The following is a 19,211-nucleotide window of genomic DNA, read 5'->3' on the forward strand; positions in this document are numbered from 1 at the left end:
TGTGCATGTGTATGTACATGCATGTGCAGGTCAGACGACAACTCTATTAGTCGTTCCTCACACACTCTCCATCCTGTGTATTTTTGAAGCTGGTCTTACCTGGAATTCACCATCTAGGCTAGACTACCTGGCTAGTGAGTCCCAGGGAAGCTTCCTGTCCCTGCTTCCCCAATGCTGGGATTATAAGAGCACACGACTGCATCTGGCTTTTTTTTTTTTTTAACCTGAGGACCAAACTCAGCTCTCCATGCTTGTGTGACAAGCACTTTACCAACTTTCAATCCTCAAGCGACCCCCCCCCCCTTATCTGCCTGCAGTTTCAGGTCCGTGCGACTGCTAAAGAATGACCCTGTGAGCTTCCAGAAGTTTCCCTACACTAATGAGGATGAGGCCTGGAAGACGTACCTGGAGAACCCTTTGACGGCCGCCACGAAGGCCATGATGAGAGTTAATGGGGACGACGAGAGCGTTGCAGCCCTGAGCTTCCTCTATGACTACTACATGGTACGAGCCCGTTTGTATCTCTGCTGTCGAGCATCAGGGTCAGCAGCCCCTCCACCCTGGATCTCTGCAAATGGCGTCTCCCTTTCCTGATTAAACCCTACTGTCTGCCTGGGCCTCAGCCCAAATGTCACCCCGTTTTCTCATGGTGTAGGGAATGGGGAGGTTCTCCTGGATCTCCAGTCTGTATCACCAGGTCCTTCTATCTTCCCTACCATCTCCCCTTTCCTTCCAGACACTGTGTGCCCACACATTTCCACTCCCTACAAGACAGCTCCTGGAGAGCGGGCATACAGCCCCAGGAGCCCACATAACCCGCCACCTGGTGGACAGCACATACCGGTTGAAAGATTCCTGGCTTGGCCAAGCACACTTCATCCCAACCTTCCCCAATGGCTACCTTTCTGCCCTGTCACTTGGGTCATCCTAGCCTGCACCATCCTCGCCCACTGTTCTAATCCCACCACCTGCAGCAGGTCTCTCCTTTTCCTGAGTGTCTTTCTGTCCTTCTGCCTCTGCCACCATGCTGTCTTTTCTTGTCCCTGGGGACTTGGTTTTGACTCTGGTGACTGTTGGTTCTCAGGCATGGGCATTGTGCCCTTTTCAACTCTGAACCTGTCGTCAGCCACAAAGATGAACTCACAGCACACCGCCCCATCACCACCTCCGGTGCCTGTGCCAGGCAATGCTCATAGAGTACAGCCTGCATCCTCACAGAGCTTCCATGAGGTCTCAGTGGTTTGCTAACCCAGAGCTCCAGGCAGCTCTGCCTGTCTGAGTCTCTGAACTGACACAGAGAGCGATGCTGTCTTGCACTGGGAGATGGCTCCAATGAATCTGCCTGGATTTGTTGAGGCAACCGGTCCTGGATATGAGCATTAAAGCCACCTTGTGCAGGGGTGGGAGGTGGGGTTGTTCGTCTACCCTAAGGTGGGGAGGAAGGTGAATTCTCCTCGTGACTTCAGAGGACGGGGAGGCCAAAGTATGTGATTCCTGACAGGAAAGGCCCCAGGCTGTCTCTGGTCCTCATCCTAAGAGAGCATGGCTCCCCTGCCTGCCATCTCCCCACAGACTGGCAGTCTCTGGATCCTGTCTAGCTCAGGCCAACAGGAGGGAATTTGAATGGTTACTCCAGCTCAAGGCCGTGATGGAAGCCAGAATTCTCCATCCATCTTCAGATCCCAGCCTGGGGTTCACAGGGTGAGGCTGGATTGTAAAATTAAAAAAAAAAAAAAAAAACAAAAAACCATTGCAAGAGGCTGCTTCCAGGGCTGTGCCTCCACCCCTCGACCCTGCCCTGAGCACTTACAGTTCTCTTCAGGGCTGATTGTGTTTTTACACATGAGGATGAGAGATCCAGAGGGGTTAAGTACCTTGCCCAAGGACACACAGCCAACAAGTGATATATCTATGAAAGGAATCCCTGCACTGCTTGCAGAAGAGTCTCTGGCCCTCGGTCTCCCCACCTAGGGCATAGCAATGGTGTTGACAGGAGCTCAGGGTGGTGAGAGAAGTTAAATCAGAAAGCATTTTGTACAGGGTCTCACTTTATACAAAGTGTTCTTTTTAAAAGGGGCCACTGTCATTTTCTATTATCCATAGCTTTAGAATCTCTTGAAGCAGGTATTATAACCCCCTATTAAACATATGAAGAAATCAAGTCTCAGAGAGGTGTAGTCATTTATCCAAAGTCACAGCGCCTTTAAGCAGTGTGGCCGGTCAGCCAGACTGGTCTGCCTCCCACTCCCATGCTCTCAGCTCGAAAGCTCAGAGAAGCGCTTTCTACCCTGCAGCTTGGGGCTGGGCATCAGTGGTGGCTGGAGCTCCAGCCAGCCTGGACAACTACTTGATTTTCTCCCAAGCACGCCAGGGCCTGGCCTCAGCCCCTGGAGGGTGGGAAGCTCCAAATAGCCAGGTCCCAGCCAAGAGTAACCCATCAATCTTTCTTTCTTCTCCTCCCAGGGTCCCAAGGACAAGCGGATACTGTCCTCCAGCACCGGTGGCCGGAATGACCAAGGAAAGAAGTAAGGTTTCTCAAGGACACCTCTGCCTTTTAGATCCTTAACTGTTCTGCTCTGTTGGGGACCCTTGAATGCAGGCTGGTCTGCCTGTTGAGCATAGGGGTGCAGTGCTGGGACCCACAGTACCTCTTGGGACTCCTGTATTTTAACTTCCTTTAAGACCAGAAGAAAGGTTGGGTGGTGGTGTACACCTTTAATCCCAGCACTTGGGAGGCAGAGGCAGGCAGATTTCTGTGAGTTTAAGGCCAGCCTGGTTTACAAGAGCTAGTTCCAGGACAGCTAGGAAACCCTGTCTCAAAAAAACCATAAAAAAAAAAAACGAAGAAAACAGCGTACAATCCAGACTGCAGTCTACCTGTCTTTATGTTGGTGCAATTAGGGAGACTTCAGAACAACTACGACCTAGCTGGTAGTGCATCTCAGTGGGCAGAGTGCTTGTGTACAATGCATGAGGCCCTGGTGTTCAATGCCCAGCACCATATAAAACCAGATACATTAGTGTATGCCTTCATGCCTGCCATCTCTGCATTTGAGAGGTGGAGGTTGGAGAATCAAGAATTCAAGGTAATCGTCAGCTATTAAGTGGATTTAAGGCTAGCCTGGGCTATGTGAGACCCCATCTCAAAAAAATCTGATGATATCAGCAGAAGAGGTTTGCTAAGTTATAATAAAACTGCTTTAACACATATAAACACACACACACACACGCACGCACGCACACCAGATCCCAGATACCCATACCATGTGGGCTGGCGTTTACTGAAAACACACTTCAAAGCCACAGTAGTGGTTCAGCCTCAGAGGCAGCTTTCCTGTCCAGGCACCAAACCCTCCTCCAAGAGGTCAGCTGACTCCTGGGAGTCTGTCCCCAGCCGCTGGCCTTTGTCTGGCATCCATACCTATTAGGTTGTTCTTCTTGAGGTGGTCTGTGGCTTTAGAGTCCTGCTTAGAGTCTAGCTCCTCACATGCTGGGAGGGCCGAAACCTTACCTGGGGCCACCATCATCCGTCCAGCCTGTGGAGACGGCGTGTGCTCACTTCTGCCATCTTTCCCCCCAGGTTCTACCACAGCATGGACTATGAGCCAGATCTTGCCCCCCTCGAGAGCCCCACGCACCTCATGAAATTTTTGACAGAGAACGTGTCCGGAAGTCCAGATTACACGGACCACCTCAAGAAGAACAGCCTAATAGGCGTGGAGGGGGCTGTACAGACCTCTGGCAAGACCGCTACCCTCCCCCCAGGCCCAAGCAAACTGGAAGCCAGCTCCATGGACAGTTACCTCTTACCCACCAGTGAGATATATGACAACGGCTCCCTCAGCTCACTGTTCGAGAGCATTCATGGGGTTCCGCCCACACAGCGCTGGCAGCCAGACAGCACCTTCAAAGATGACCCACAGGAGGTGAGGGTCTGCCCAAGCCCCTCCCAGCACCCTGATATATATGTGTGCACGCACATAAGGAGAGAAGACAGTACGAAGGTCAGAGCTGTGCAATCGATGGGAGAAAGTTCTAGGCCTAAGGCTGGGCTGCTGCATACTGCTGTCCAAGTTGTACACAGCGCAGCCTGCATGTCTGTGTATGTGCAGCCCTGGGCTGAGCCCCCTGCAGCCTGAATGTGCTCATTTATTCTCTTGTGGTTGTGTTTCTCTGCAGTCGCTGCTCTTCCCCGATATCCTGAAAACATCCCCGGAACCCCCATGTCCAGAGGATTATCCTAGCCTCAAGAGGTAACTTGATTTCCTGGGACCTTTGGTCATTTGGGCAGAATGCTAAAGACAACTCCAAAGTATCCGTAGAACATACCGGGCATTCATAGCCTGTTTCTTGGCAGGGGGCTCTAAGCTCAGCACCCCGTTAGAAAGAAACATACCTATAACCTCATCTCTTGAGCGGCAGAAACAGGAGGATTGCTGTGAGTTGGAAGTCAATGTAGGCTTCCTAGTGAGTTTGAGACCAGCCTGGACTAGATATTTAGTTCCTGGCAAGTTTGAGCTACATAGTAAGACCATGTCTCAACCCTCCCAGTACAAAGAAAACCGAGGCTTGGTTGTCCTTAGTCCTCCATGGCTTTGTCCCCACTCTGGCTCTTTCTAGTTCTCTCTGGACCTCCTTTATTCAACTAGAATGTGACCCAAGAGAGCTATTTAAATAGACCCTCTCAGGACAGGAAAACGACAGGTCACACAACAAGCCCACCACAGACCCAGGTCCCTGCCCTATGCTCCCAGGACGCCCCTGCCTGGAGCCTGCCTCACTACCCTCCTGCTCTCCACAGTGACTTTGAGTACACCCTGGGTTCCCCCAAAGCCATTCACATCAAAGCGGGCGAGTCTCCCATGGCCTACCTCAACAAGGGTCAGTTCTACCCCGTCACCCTGCGCACCCCAGCGGGAGGTAAAGGCCTCGCTCTGTCCTCCAGCAAAGTCAAGGTGTGTGGGGCAGCTTGGGGAGGGGGCGCTGGTGAGCCTCTGCTGGGGGAACACTTGCCATGCTCTGGGAGAGAGCCTGGCACCTGGGCCTTCAGACCAGGGTGACATGGCCACTACACTTGCAGAGCGTGGTGATGGTCGTGTTCGATAACGACAAGGTCCCGGTAGAGCAGTTGCGCTTCTGGAGGCACTGGCATTCCCGGCAGCCCACCGCCAAGCAGCGAGTCATCGATGTGGGTGAGCATGAACCCCGTGCCCTTCCCCCTGCGCCCCGCCCCTCCCCTCTCCTGAGGGCACAGTGCAGGAGACAGCATCCTCTGATGGACTCAGCAGCCCCTCTTTCCTGCTTTGCTCTGGGATAGACAGGACATGGGACCCCGATGGTGCCGGTGAATAGGCCCTGTGATGTTGGCCACTGTGGGGAATAGCGGTGGGGCTGACCTGGTAGCTCAGCTTACCTAGCACGTAGGAAGCCCTGGATTGTATCCACAGCATGGCATAAAACCGCATGGTGGTGCAGACTTGTTATTCCTGCACTTGGGAAGTAGAAGTTTGACTAGACTTGACTAGAGAGTTCAAAGCCAGCCCGGGGCTACACAAGACTCTGTCTTTAAAAAAAAAAGAGGGGTGACTGTAGACTGGGACCCTTGTCCCTGGAGCACTCCCACATGGCTCCATTCTTTTCTTCCTGCCCTTATGATATGTCCTTCCTATACTTCATTTTATCTAATTGTCAATGGTGGCCAGCTGCCTGGCTGTGTAGAGATGAGAGACGATTCAAGGACTTGGCTGAGAGGCTGGACGAAGTGGGCTCCTTGCTCGGGCTTTCCTTAGCTGTATGACCTAGAGCAAGAAACCCAGCCTCTCTGAGCCCTGCTTTCCTCCTGTGTAAACTGACTCTTCAGAGAGTGAGGAGGATTTACCGAGGTGTGTCGTGTATCAGGGTCGCATAAATGACACCTGCCAGGATCCCAACTCCGACCCCTGCTGCCCTTGCTATGCTGTCCCTGATGCGTTACCTAAGAGATCCTCAGTTTCACACCCCTCAGGGGAACCTCTATAGCACAGGGGGGGGGGGGGGGGGCACATGGCCTTGCCTGGAGTAAGGTGCGATTCACAGCGTCCCCTCCCCACAGCACCCTCGTCTCTTTCCCGCTGACCTTCTGGTCTCTTGCACTTGCAGCCGACTGTAAAGAGAACTTCAACACAGTTCAGCACATCGAGGAGGTGGCCTACAACGCGCTGTCCTTCGTATGGAATGTCAACGAGGAGGCCAAGGTCAGTGTGGGCTTGGGTGGAGTGACCGCATCTGGGAGGGGCCTGAGGGGCCCCAGGGTGATGCTGTCCACTGTGATGAGCCTCCGAGGAGTGGTGGCAATCATAGGCATCACAGGCCAACAAGCTGGGCTGCACCCAGCCCTTCCCCTCCGAAACCATGTCACTTTCTTAAGCTCATAGCCCCAACTAACTGGTTGTAGTGGGAATCATGTGACCTTGACAGCCGTCAGGTCATCAACTCAGCCTGCCTAGTCATCAGATGAGATAACTGAGCCTCATGGGAAGGGGCTCCAAGGCCTTGGGAGCATGCTGGCTGCGAAGGGGCAGGGGAGGGCTTGATCCCAGACATCAGCTTCTTAGAGCCTGTGGGCAGCGGTGAGCTCCCATTCCCACATCTAAGAGGCTAGTGGACAGCCACGGGGTCCATCAAGTGAGAAGCCAGGGAGAGGGAACCCTACTGGCTTCCTTCATGGGAGCTTGAACCCCACGCATTCTTCCCACCCGGATGCCTGAGCCCATTACCAGCTAAGCACTTACAGCTTTTCTGTACAGAGAGCTGTGTTGTGGAAAGGGCACCAGCCTGGCCCTCGGGATGGGGTTCTGGGGTTCGGGCGATATCTCTCCAGCCTGTCCTTCCACACCCTGAACAGGCTCACCACACCCACTGGGCCTGGGACCTCTCATCCCAATGGCATCTGGGGACCCCTTCCTCCCCTGGGGGACATAGAGAAAATATGGAGACAGGCAGGGCCCAGCTGGGGTTGTTATTCAAACAGAGCTGGGGGCTAGAGGAGGAGCCTGCCAGTCAGGGGAGGTGGGAGAGTTTCTTGGGGGGGGGGTGGGCCAGGGATGTGGGAGAGTTTCATGGGAAGGGGGGGTGGGTTTCAGTGGGGATTTTTCTCACAGCCTTCATTCCCCCAGGCCTGGGTCTCAGTGCTAGACAGGAGCTGGTAGAAGCTGTAACACAGCTGGGTTGGGTGAGGGGAGCTCCCCTGAACTCTGTGACTGAAAGGGTCTGTGGAGATGCCTCCTCCCATCCCCACCATTCAGGTCAGGGCTTTTTCTGAGGGAAATGTCCCAGAGACAAAGGCCAGACTGGAGCAGCAGGGTCTGGCCCCCAGCCTGCCAAGGTTGAGACAGGCCCCAGGCTGTTCTTGAGAAAACACCGGCTGTAGGTAGACTTTGAACCATCCCCTGTCCCAGTGTCCTTGCTTGACAGGAGTAAGTGTGAGCTCTCCCAGCCTCACAGGGTACATTTACCTATCCTCATTTATAAATAGGACAGAGTCTGCCCAAGCCATGAACTGGCATACTTCCCTCTGCCGGTCAGTGGGTCCAGCTCCAGGTTCATGTACCCCAACTCCCTAGGGAATGGGCAGCAGCCATTCTTTCTCCGATCAATCTCCAGAGCCGTAGACTAGAGATAATCCAGGTGGCCACTGGCCACAAATGGCGTGGGACAACCTGAATGGGAAATGCTAGGATCCCTGTAATTGATCATTAGGGTGAAGGGGTGGTGTCATGTTCAGGGTGCATGGCTTATCAGGAAAGCTGTGTCCCTAACTCGCTCCAAGCTGTGAAGAAGTAAACCTTCAGATCTAGTCCTCCAAGGACCCTTAGTGCCCTCCCAGGGTGGGGTGCCCTCAGGGAGCTAGGAAGAGCACACCAGTCTGACTCACCAGCACCCCATTCCCATCTGTGAAAGGGAAGGGGGTTAGTGATGCTTGCCTGCAGAGCCCAAGATAGCCGAAGGGTATTCACTGAACACACAGATCTGAGTAGGCCACTTATCTGACTCCTCACTCTGTCCCTAGGTGTTCATTGGGGTCAACTGTCTGAGCACAGACTTCTCCTCACAAAAGGGGGTGAAGGGTGTCCCCCTGAACTTGCAAATTGATACCTATGACTGTGGAACAGGCACCGAGCGCCTGGTACACAGAGCTGTCTGCCAGATCAAGATCTTCTGTGATAAGGTGTGTATTGGGGGTGGGGGGATGACATCACCTGTTCCTCTGAGAAGCCTGTCCCTCTTGGTCCCTTCCTCTCCATAAGCTTGTCCCATGTTTTCCTCTCCGTATCTGTGTCCACATTTCTGTCCCCTCTCGTTCAGGAGCCTGTAAGTCTGGCTCAGTGGCTCCTTTTTCTCCACCAGTGCTCCCAATTCCTGCTCATCTCTGCCTCTTGCCCCCCCCCCAGCTCCCCTCCCCTCCCTCCCAAGCCCTTCATTGTCTCTTTAAACTCCCTTCTCCATTTCTCTCATGGCCTGAGCTGACTTTGAGGGGCTGAGCCACATGCTGGTACCTCCCCATTCCCCACTTTCCCTCTGGCCTGACCCACATTTATGAGGCAAACCAGCAGCGGTGGGCACAGCCAGCCCCTCCCTTGGCCCCTGGCGAGCACCGCCTCTCTTCACAGGGGGCAGAGAGGAAAATGCGGGACGATGAACGGAAGCAGTTCCGAAGGAAGGTCAAGTGCCCGGACTCTAGTAACCACGGTCAGTGGATGGGGCCACCTGGGGTGGCCCAAAGGGATGGAGGCCAGAGAGGCTGGTCAGGGGGTTGTGTGGAAGGGACCTCGGGGCTCAATGGCTTCTTTCTCCCAGCAGGCATCAAAGGTTGCCTGCTGTCAGGCTTCAGGGGCAATGAGACCACATACCTTCGGCCAGAAGCTGACCTAGAGACCCAGCCTGTGCTGTTTATTCCCAACCTGCACTTCTCCAGCCTACAGCGCCCAGGAGGGGTGAGAGCAGGGCAGGTGGAAGGGGGACTAGGAGGGAGCCCTGCATCCAGGAGGGACTGCCTAAGCATCCTATTGGGTGGGGGCTTTACCTGCCACCACTCTGATTGCCCATTAGTGTGTCTCCAGGTCCAGCTATGTATAAGCTAAAAGAAAGCTGTCTCTATCGAACTGCGGAAGGGGGGGGGGGGGTTTAGAAATGACCAGTGGCTGTGTGGGTATGCAGGAGGACCTGTCTATCAAACCAGCTGAGCTCGAGCTCACATGGAGGAAAGGGACCGAGTGACGTGTGGCCCTGAGCCATCTCCTGCCCTCTCTGGGCCTCTTATGATGCTCACCGGACAGCGAAGCAGCAGTAACGTCAAAAGTGCAGTGGGCTCGGGGCATTGCTTCAACTCCATCTTTCTGTTATCACTGGTCCCTAGCTGCAGGCCCCACCGCTGCAGCCCCTGGCCTCTGGGTTTGCTGGCATCAGGCTGGCTCACCCTCTGCCAGTGGTACTGGAGCAGTTCCACTGTGTCCCTAAGTCCCTGACTGAGCAGCCTTAGCTGAACAGTTCTTCCTGACTTGAGACCCCCAACTCAATTAGGGGTTCCTCTGTGCAGAACTTGCAGGGAAGGCATGGTACCCATCCCCCTTCCTTCCCCAGGTGCTCTACTCTTTCTCCTTGCGCCTGACCAGAAATATCTTTTCTTTTTGTTGTAGGTTGTCCCCTCAGCAGGACACAGCAGCTCTGACAGGTACAAGAAAAGCAGCCAGGGTTCTGTCCTTCTCCGAGCCCTGTACCCCTCACATCGCCTCTTGCCCTTCCCCTGCCGCTGGGAGCTAGGCCTAGATCTTCCCCTTCCCACTGAAACCGCCTGGGTTTTTATGGGCTTGCCTTACACGGAAAGTTGGCAGATCTCTGGCGAGACACCTGCTTGTAAAAAATAAAAGGCAAAGAGAGGCCTCTGGGATGGAGCTACATAGTCGGGGAACACAGAGCAGAGCTGTGCTGGACGCCCCCCTCCCCAACATATCACCTCCAGAAGTCACTCCTGCCCTTCTCTGTCGGTCACAGCCTCTGTGCCAGAAGCCTTTGGGCGAGGCAGCAGAACAGGGCAGGGCAGCGTGAGTGTGGGCCACAGCTGGCTTTACTCTCAAGCCATCTGCTGGAATCCATTTCTCCCTATAAACAGCACATATGTTCCACATGGGGCTTTTGCTCCAAACTCCCTCTCTCTCTCATCACCTTAGACCAGCCCTGGCAGGTTGGAAAGGTGGAGCCATGGCTCTCCTCTAATGAGGAAACTAGGGTCCAGAGAAGTAATGCAGCTTACTCATAGCCACCCAGCTGATAGGTAGCAGAGGCAGGACGTGAACCAAAGCTGGTCTCCCTCCAGGCCCCATTGTACCCACTCCTTTCGTGGCTCTACCCCTCTGTGGCTTGCTCCTTCTAGAAGATAAAACGTGGGTGATGCTAAGGCCATGCAAGTTGGGCCACCTCCTATAGCATGCCAGCTCTCTCCATGCCCTGTTTCTTGAATGTATCACCTGAGGTTAAAGACGGGACCTGGTCCAGCATGCTGCCGACATATGGCAGGGCTGGGGTCTGACCCAGCTTGACCTGCTCCCAGGCTTAGGACGTCATCTCTATCCTGATTCTTTGTTATCCCTTCCTGGGGTCTTCCCTGTCCCAGGGATCCCTGGAGGAGCAGCTGTCCTCACTAGCCCCTCTCTGTTGTCCCCACAGGCTGCCTCTGAAGCGTACCTGTTCACCCTTCGCTGAGGAGTTTGAGCCTCTTCCCTCCAAACAGGCCAAGGAAGATGACCTTCAGAGAGGTAGTCTGAGCCCTCAGGGCCTCTCAGAACCCCTCCAAATGCCCCCCCCAGAGTCTTCCCAGAAGCCCCCACGCACCCCATGAGGTTTTCCCTGAAGTCTCCCACCCAAGACCTGATTCACTCCTTGGAGTGCGTTTAGGCCAAGATTTGGGGGTGGCTGAGAGCACTCTAGGCTTGAATAGATGGCCACAGAGAAGGAGGACATCTGTGGCTTTTACCCTGTTTGGACATGGCTATCCCAGAGCAGCTAGTGCAGGCAACAAGCCTGTTGGGCTGGGCGAGGCCCATGGTTCTCTAAGTGGATAAGAGTAGGATGGGCTCCCATATCTGGTTGTCTGGCTTTGACATCCTTAAGTCTGTGATCTGGGGGCTAGGGCATAGAAGTCCCTGAAGGCTTTGATGACCAGGGGAGAGCCACCCGCACCCAGGAACCAAGCTTAGCCATGGACTCGGAGGGTTTCTGAACACTGTCCCTGATTCCAGAAGCACCTCTGAAGTAGGGAGCAAGAACACCCATTTACATACAAAATCAGGTTCAACGGTGTTGAAACCCCCTTGTCAAGGTAACTAGCTGCCAGGTAGTAGAACCAGACCCAAGATCCAAACACCCCCAGCAAAGTAAGGGCAGTCTAGAAAGGTCTGGAAAAAAGCTTGCCCATGACATTAAGGGCATGCCTTTTAAGACCCGTCTCCATCCCCTGAGATCCTCCGGGCTCAGTGTCCTCTCTGTCCCCCTTGGTTTTCAGTTCTGTTGTATGTGCGGAGGGAGACGGAGGAGGTGTTCGATGCACTCATGTTGAAGACCCCAGACCTGAAGGGGCTAAGGAATGCGGTAAGGTGCCTCATTTCCCACAGGGGGGCTCCGGTGGGCTACTTTTTCAACCCTGCAGCAGGGGGCCAGGGCCGTGCTAGGGGGTGTGCCTCCCAGGTCTTATCACCCCGTCAAAACCCTGCTCCACCCTGAGAGTCACACACACCATAAATCCTCCTTAATCTGATGGCTGCTGTCTGACAGGCCAGGCTTTTGTTGGCTTTACAAACCTGTTTCTGTTTTAATGGGAATGAAACCCACACATACAAAAAGGCCAGGCCCAGAGACATTCATTTTTCCCTCCCAGGGGCCTCATTCCTCCTACTTACAGAACTTGGGGGTGGCTGAGGGTGGGACTGTATCTGGGCAAGGAGACCTTCCCCAACCCCCAGTCACCTGAGAGCTGGCAGAACAGCCCAGCTTGGACAAATGCATGACATCTCTGGCCACCAGGGTCACCAGGGCCTTGGACTTCAGGGTGGAACCTCTTAGCTCAGCACCTGTAGCTGGCAGACCTTTAGCTACCTTTATGAGCTGCTTGGTGGAGGATCACACTCCAGGCATTTTGTTACGTCTGCCACAAGTGCCTGCTTCCTCCCTTTCTTTACTGGGTATTGTTTAGCATCCCCTCACTCCAAGAGGTCAGAGACTTGGCAAAGAGCCAGTCCAGCCCAAGCTCTCTGCCCTCTGGGCTGTCCTGTTCTTATAACATATTGTCAGCCTGCTTGGCATCAGCCCCAGGAAACTGGGCTCACAAAAAAGTCAACAGCGTCACTTGAATAGAGACAGAATCTTTGGGCTAAGCTGCAATTTACAGGATTAGCCTGATCTCTACCCACTCTTGACTTCTCTATTTCTAGAGGCAGAGAACTTGCCACTTTTCCAGTCAGCCCCTGCTACCTCTATCCAATCTGTTCCCAAAGCCTTTCATAGACAGACTTGATATCTGTTCCCTGGCAGATTTCAGTGACACTGCCATTCAAATAAAACCTAGGGACATTTCTAGTTTGGAGGGATCTCTGTCAGTCTACCCAGGACACTAAATCTGATCCTCTGTCAGCGATGCCCAAAGGACCACCTACCACTGATGTCCCAGGCCTGGGTGTGGCTGCAGCTTCAAGACTGCCAGTTCCACAAGGCACCGGTATTTGACCGAGCTCTGACAGTGGGCCAGACTCCTTTTGGAGTCATTCTGTGTGCATCCAACCTACCGCCACACCCATTTCACAAAAGTGAAACCGTAAGAGACGTGGGAATGCTGTTCAAAGTTCTACAATTCTCAGGGTGTGGTGGAGCACACCAGAAGCAGAAGCAGGTGAATCTCTGTAAGTTCAAGGCCAGCCTGGTCTACAGAGTGAGTTCTAGGATGGCCAGGACAGTGTGGAGAGACCCTGTCTCAAGCAACAATGGTAAACTCTGCAACTCCAGTGGAGGGCAGGGACCACTGGCCTGGGCGCAGTCAGGTTGCTCAGTCAACCTCAGAGACAAAAGTGGCCTCGTCTGTAGAGGAAGCTCCCGTGTGGACATAATGGGCTTTTAGGCTCCGAGCCAGGCTTGGGCACTTGGAGCTTGGCGTGCCTCCACCATCGGCTACAATTACTCACTCCTGCCCCGAAGGGGAACATGTGGGTTACCCCACCTCACAGCGGGACCAGCAGCAAGGCCATTGCTCCCAAGACGGTGACAGAGTCCACTCATGGGGGCTTTGGTACGTGGCAGGATCTGTCCTGGATATATTACATCTAGCCCTCTGGGGTGGATATTCTTGCTATTGCCACAAAGAGTTGGCACAAGGTCCCCAGCCAGTGACAAACAGATCCCTAAGCACAGATCCAAATGTCAGACGCTAGGTAAGAACCAGGGGCAACAGCAGATGTTCAACAGACATATTACAGACACTAAAATGCAGTTTGCTAAGTATTTATTGTGCTACAACTTATCATAAGACAATGCAAAATGATATCAAACCCCCATGTGTGGTATAAACTTAGGCATATGCCCAGTCCACCAAGGGGAAGGTATACACTCAGAAGCCAGTAGTGTTCGCCTGGGGAAATAGGATCACTGTGGTTCGCTTCGCTTTCCCACAATGCTGATATATATGACTTTGATAGCCACCAAGTAAAAAACAGTGTTAAAAAGTTTGTATAAATCCAGTTATGGCTGCAGGCAGTGAAACCCTGTTTCCTTCCAGATCTCTGAGAAGTATGGTCTCCCGGAGGAGAATATTTGCAAAGTCTACAAGAAATGCAAGCGAGGGTGAGTGCCACTTCAGCCCTCCTGTCTGTTGCTCCTCAGAACTGCCAAGGCTGAGTGTGCCCTGGTGGGATGCAGAGAGTATGCTCAGTGGGTGTGGAGTGTCCCCCAGTTAGGCCAAGGCCATGGTCGCCTCTCCACCTGCAGAAACCAGACACTGTTCCTAGGCAACAAGGATGAGAGTAGGGGGCGGTTCAAGGGTCTTCTCACAAGTGACCTACTGGCATAGAAAGTACAAGGTCACTCACTGGAAGACCCAAGTTCAAGTCCCCAAGTCGCTGGAGAACAACCTTCTTCTTCTTCTTCTTCTTCTTCTTCTTCTTCTTCTTCTTCTTCTTCTTCTTCTTCTTCTTCTTCTTCTTCTTCTTCTTCTTCTCCTTCTTCTTCTTCTATTTATTATTATTATTATTATTATTATTATTATTATATTGTTCACTGCAGCGACCACCATTCACCTGACTCTCATATGTCAGACCTCAGACCAAGCTTATCATTAAACCCTCCCAGTCACACTGGCAGGTAGATAACATGACCCACATCTTACAGGGAAACTGAGGCTCAGAGATGATAAGCAGGGATGGCAGCTGTGAGCAAAGGCACAGCGAGGTGAGAAGGCCCAGAAAAGCCACCCAGGCAGCTGCCATGAGCCCAAGTGGGAATTTGATTGGGGGTTGAGTTGATGATCCCAGTCAAAGGAGCTCCAAGGGCCTCTTCCACCTACAGGCTGGAGGAGGCAGGCGAGAAGCAGCCATACAGTCCCGGACTTGCCCGTCCTACAGCTGCACTGCTTAAAGCACAGCGGACCCTGTAGACAATCTAACTCCAGCTGCACCTGCACAGGGCCCATGCTGTGGTCTGTGCCTTCTCCCACTGAGAAGGCCTCGAAGGATAAAACCCAGCCCAGCCCAGCTCACCTTAACCTACTCTAGCCTCCCGTGCAGAAGGCTGGGATGTAGAAAAGGACCCCTTTGGTTTGGGTTGCAGGAGAATCTAGAGGGTTTTGTCAGTGTGTGGGGTCTCCCCCCACTCCACCCCACCCCCATCCTCCACCTCCCACCAAGTTTCGGTTTCATACAGGGGCTCACACACTGGGGTAGAATCTACTTACTGTCTGCTTGCCCAGACAAGCCCAGCCCCACTTCTCCTTCAGTGCCACGCCCACATGCCCTACATCCTGCCTCTCTTGTGCAGGGCTCCCCTGCAAATCCCACCCCAGGCTAGGCTAAGCGGCCAGGAATAGCCTTTGTATTTGAGGGGAAGCCAAGGATCTGTGAAGTGAGGATCTACGTCGCTGGCTCCTGGCTCTTTTGCTGCACAAACTAATTGTAAATGACTTCCTTTGTGGAAGTTCTTCCCTCCTGCCAATTGCTGTACTCAATGATGCCTGACCTCATCTTACTGGCCTTTAGCTTGGTGGGATCTTCCCTGTTCCTACAGACAGAGAAGCTAGGGTTCAAAGCAGTGGTCCTGAGTGTTGGGGACTAGCAAAAGGGATTATCAACACCCTAAAGTGCACTCCCCTTAGAGTTTGATCTTACCCCTTCTCCTTGCTCCTCTAAGAAATATGCTAACAAAATCTGTGGCCAGCCTGGCTACTTTCTTTGCCCAGCTCTATAGACCAGGGCGTTACTCCACGGCCCCCATGGCCATGAAAACCTCAGCCCAAAGATGTTTACCAAGGTCTGAAAGAACATATTTCCAAATTCGAATTCATTCCAAGAAATGTCCACATCAGAGGAAGGTGGACAGTCTCACCCCAAGTCTAGTTTATTCTCACGAACCCTCCCCAAAGTCCTCCTGACCAAGGTAGATAAAATCAATTTTACAGGCATCACAGTGTGCTTGAAAGATTAACCAAGACACTGTTTTTGTTGGCAGCGGGCCAGAGGTTTAACTTGATGATGGCAGAAGAAGCTGGAAGCTAGGAAGTAGCAATAGCTCTTGGCAAGCCCCTGCCACTTGGGACCCAGTTGTTACTAACGGGAGGGTCCACCTTCCTTGGGTCCACTGCCCTACAGGCACTCATACCTGAGAGCTGACTGGTGCTGCTGTGAGAAACAGACAACCCAACCCTGGAGCTGCCAGAGCACACCCTCCCTTCCCCATCCAACCCTGCTCTCAGGTAGTCTCTAGCTTCCAGCCCCCAGGCTAAGATCACCTTGGACAGAAAAAAAAAATCACCTTGTAGTGCAGGGTTCTGCCTGCTGTTTTGCCTGAGTTTCTGGCCCCCAAATGAGTTCATGGAGCCAGATTTCTGATGCGAATTACATGAGGGTTTTTAATTCAAACTCAAATTTGGAACAGCACCTTTCCAGCACCCCAGTGTGGCGGGTGCAGAAAGTGTGGCAGGGAGCCCTGGGAGGGTAGAACTTTTAAAGGGGAAATGACTTAATCAGGGGAGTTCATGTCCTGTCATTTGGGGACTGGGTAAGGAATACATAGGATGAGGTAGTTTGTGAACCCATTGGTCAGTTTTGGGACATGAAAACCCTAACAAAGGGCCATTAATAGCTGACAAGGTAACTTGGAGGACAGGATATGCCTCCTAGGAACATCTGGACCTCGTTAGATCTTATGGCCCTGCTCTTTAGCTCCTTAATTGGCCATTTTTAGGGTATCTGTTCAGATTTCTGCCATCACTGCACATTTCTGGAGCTGAGATCGCCCATTATATGACTTAAGATGAAGCCCCTTCTTGAAAATGGAGTTTGTAAAGTCAGGTCCTCACACTGCCAACCCCAGCCTCTGGGAGCCCCAGCTCCAACATTTTCCACAAAAGAAGTTGCTGCCAGGCTGCTGGCAGAGATGGCAGGGTGTAGACCAGGGGCTTCTTTGGGCTCCCTATTGTCCTCACCACCCTCCCCTGAGTCCTCACAAAAGGAGGCATTTACCTGAGCTCTTCCCAAACATGGATTTTGGCTTCCTTCCGTCTCCCACTTCCTAACTTGTATTTATTGGATTTTGCGGTTCTTTTTCCTTCTCCTGAAAAATGATATCATAGAGAGACAAAGGTCTAGATTAAACCCCGAGCTCCGCCCTCTGCTAACTGCAGCCACAGAACAGATGCCCAGCTTCTCAGCTCTATGAAGTGGAGTGTGACATGGGAGTGAGAACGCAGTCTCCCTTTCTGTGAGAAATTCTGGTGGACAGAATTCAGGACCAATTAATCTCCACACAACTGTTGGTTTTGGAGCAATGTCCCGGATGCACATGAAAGGGTCCAGTAGCCAAGCAGTGGTGCCTCGCACCTTTAATCCCAGTACTCAGGAGGCAGAGGCAGGCAGTCCTCTGTGAGTTTTAAGCCAGCCTGTTCTATAGAGTGAGTTCCAGGACAGTCAGGGCTACACAGAGAAACCCTGTCTTGTAAAACAAATCAAAAAAAGAAAAGAAAGTAAAAAGAAAGAAAGAAAGGGTCCATGAATAGGTATATAGAGAACAGACTGATGGGTGGGTGGATGGAGGAAAGAGGTGGGGTGGGATGGATGGATGGATAGGTCGGTGAATGTATAGGCGGATGGATGGGTTGATAGATTAGTGGATAAGCAAATAGATGGATGTATGGACAAATGGGTGGATGGATGCACAGACAGATGAATAGTTGGCGGATAGAAGGATGGACAAATGGATGGACAGACAGATGTACTGATGGTTGAATGTATATGCCCAATTCCATTACCTGTTCAGAATATTAGCAGGGAAGGAACTAAGTGAAACTCAGGTCAGGTCCCAGTGACTTTTTATCAGGGAGGGAGCTCTTACAGGGTACCCTTGGCATAAACTGTGGTTTTGGCCCTTTTAGAGTCTATAGCCATAGAGAGTCTACTTCTTGGGCTGGCCAGGTCCCTGCCTTGAGGGTAGGGCTGCATCGTTCCAGTCTAGTATACAATCCCCTTGAGATTTCACCTTAACAGGAATCAACTGGGAGAGGTGTTGAATGACCCCTGCCCCTGGCTCAGGCAAGCACCCCTGAGTGGCTCAGTGTGGCCTTCTGTTAAACCCAGATTGCCACGCCTCCTGAACTTGAACTTATAGTCCAAGTCCCCAGTCTAATGACTAAAGAACAAGTATTTCTCCCAGAGTTGCACCTCAGCAACTCACAAGCACCCACACTCCGCTCCTTAGAAGGGAGGCGGTCTGCCAGCAGGCACCAGCACGGCATGACTGGCAGACTAGGGCTCGGGCAGATCCTCAGCCACTGGGTGTGCCCACTTTACAGTCTGGTTCTGAGGGTCAGAGGAAGCTACTGTGGTACCTACAGTATGACTATCATCCTTGCTACTCAGGGGGTCAGGATACAGGGGCTTGCCACACACTGCAACCACGGATCCCTCTTCTCTCTTTCAGAATCCTGGTCAACATGGACAACAACATCATCCAGCATTACAGCAACCACGTGGCCTTCCTGCTGGATATGGGAGAGCTGGACGGCAAGATCCAAATCATCCTGAAGGAGCTGTGAGGTCCCAGACTCAAGATCTCAGCCCCAGGGCCTGGCTGAGGCCACGCACAACCTCCCTTCGTGTGTCACTGTTACTTGAACCGCCTTCCTTGGGTAGAGGTCTCTCCAGCCACACAGTCAGTGATGTCAGGACCAGGGAGGAACCACGGAGGTCCCAGGATCTAAATGTCCCATCCAGGCTGAATTTACTCCAGAGCTTCCTGTGAGTACCCATCTACCAGAGACTGGAAGTCTGGATTAACAAAGACCCAACGGCCTGCCTCCTCCAAGTTCCCTCACAGAGGCCCTAGTGGGTGTCACAGCACCCTCTCTGCACCAGCTGCACCTCAGCTGCACCAGATGCTTTGATTGCTTCTGGCCCTTCCTCTGTATCCTTCCGCCAACTTAAAACCAAAGAATTCTCACTCTTTGGCCACTGAACTTGAAAACTCTTGACTTTCAGAACAGATGCCTTTGAAGGACACAGGAGAGGAAACTAACTTGCCCACTGATATCCTCAGCACCAGACGTCAGTCAGCATCACGGAACTGACAGGCGCAAACCCCCTTGCCATCTACTGTTGTACACATTTCTTATTTACAGTTTTCATTATGTGATATATATATATATATATGAATATATTGTATATATAGGCAACATTTTGTATGTTCATGTTACATTTTTATCATTTCAAAAGTATGTATTTCATATTTCTTGGACTATTTTTTTAGCTGTTATTCAATTATGCATTTTGTATAACATAGGATTTAGTAATAAAAGCCTACCTGTGCACATTTTCCCGGCCTCACGTGCGCCTTCCTTCTGGGAGTCTCCAGCCAGAAGAGAGCCTCTGGGGGAGGCCGCCCTTCCTCTTTCTCTCTTCACTGTGGCCTTGTCCCAAGGGCGTCTTGTCCTG

At 52.4% G+C, this 19,211-nt stretch overlaps 1 protein-coding gene across 2 annotated transcripts; it reads left to right on the forward strand.

Moving 5' to 3' along the window:
• The first annotated feature begins 423 nt into the window (after positions 1–423).
• On the forward strand, positions 424–18,316 carry Grhl3 (grainyhead like transcription factor 3). 2 transcript variants are annotated; one of them, XM_038334672.1, is made up of 15 exons: positions 424–504; positions 2,464–2,525; positions 3,581–3,926; positions 4,180–4,253; positions 4,802–4,955; positions 5,081–5,192; positions 6,139–6,233; positions 8,048–8,206; positions 8,649–8,727; positions 8,836–8,972; positions 9,675–9,709; positions 10,702–10,790; positions 11,537–11,622; positions 13,796–13,860; positions 18,202–18,316. In XM_038334672.1, the coding sequence occupies exons 1-15, from the start codon at positions 439–441 to the stop codon at positions 18,314–18,316; spliced, it is 1,674 nt and encodes a 557-aa protein (XP_038190600.1). In that variant the 5' UTR covers positions 424–438. The 2 variants fall into 2 exon arrangements, with proteins under 2 accessions (XP_038190600.1, XP_038190599.1); XM_038334671.1 differs by having other exon boundaries at positions 8,839–8,972.
• The last annotated feature ends 895 nt before the right edge of the window (positions 18,317–19,211 follow it).

Source organism: Arvicola amphibius, chromosome 6 (assembly GCF_903992535.2).
Source record: "Arvicola amphibius chromosome 6, mArvAmp1.2, whole genome shotgun sequence".
Taxonomy (NCBI): domain Eukaryota; kingdom Metazoa; phylum Chordata; class Mammalia; order Rodentia; family Cricetidae; genus Arvicola; species Arvicola amphibius.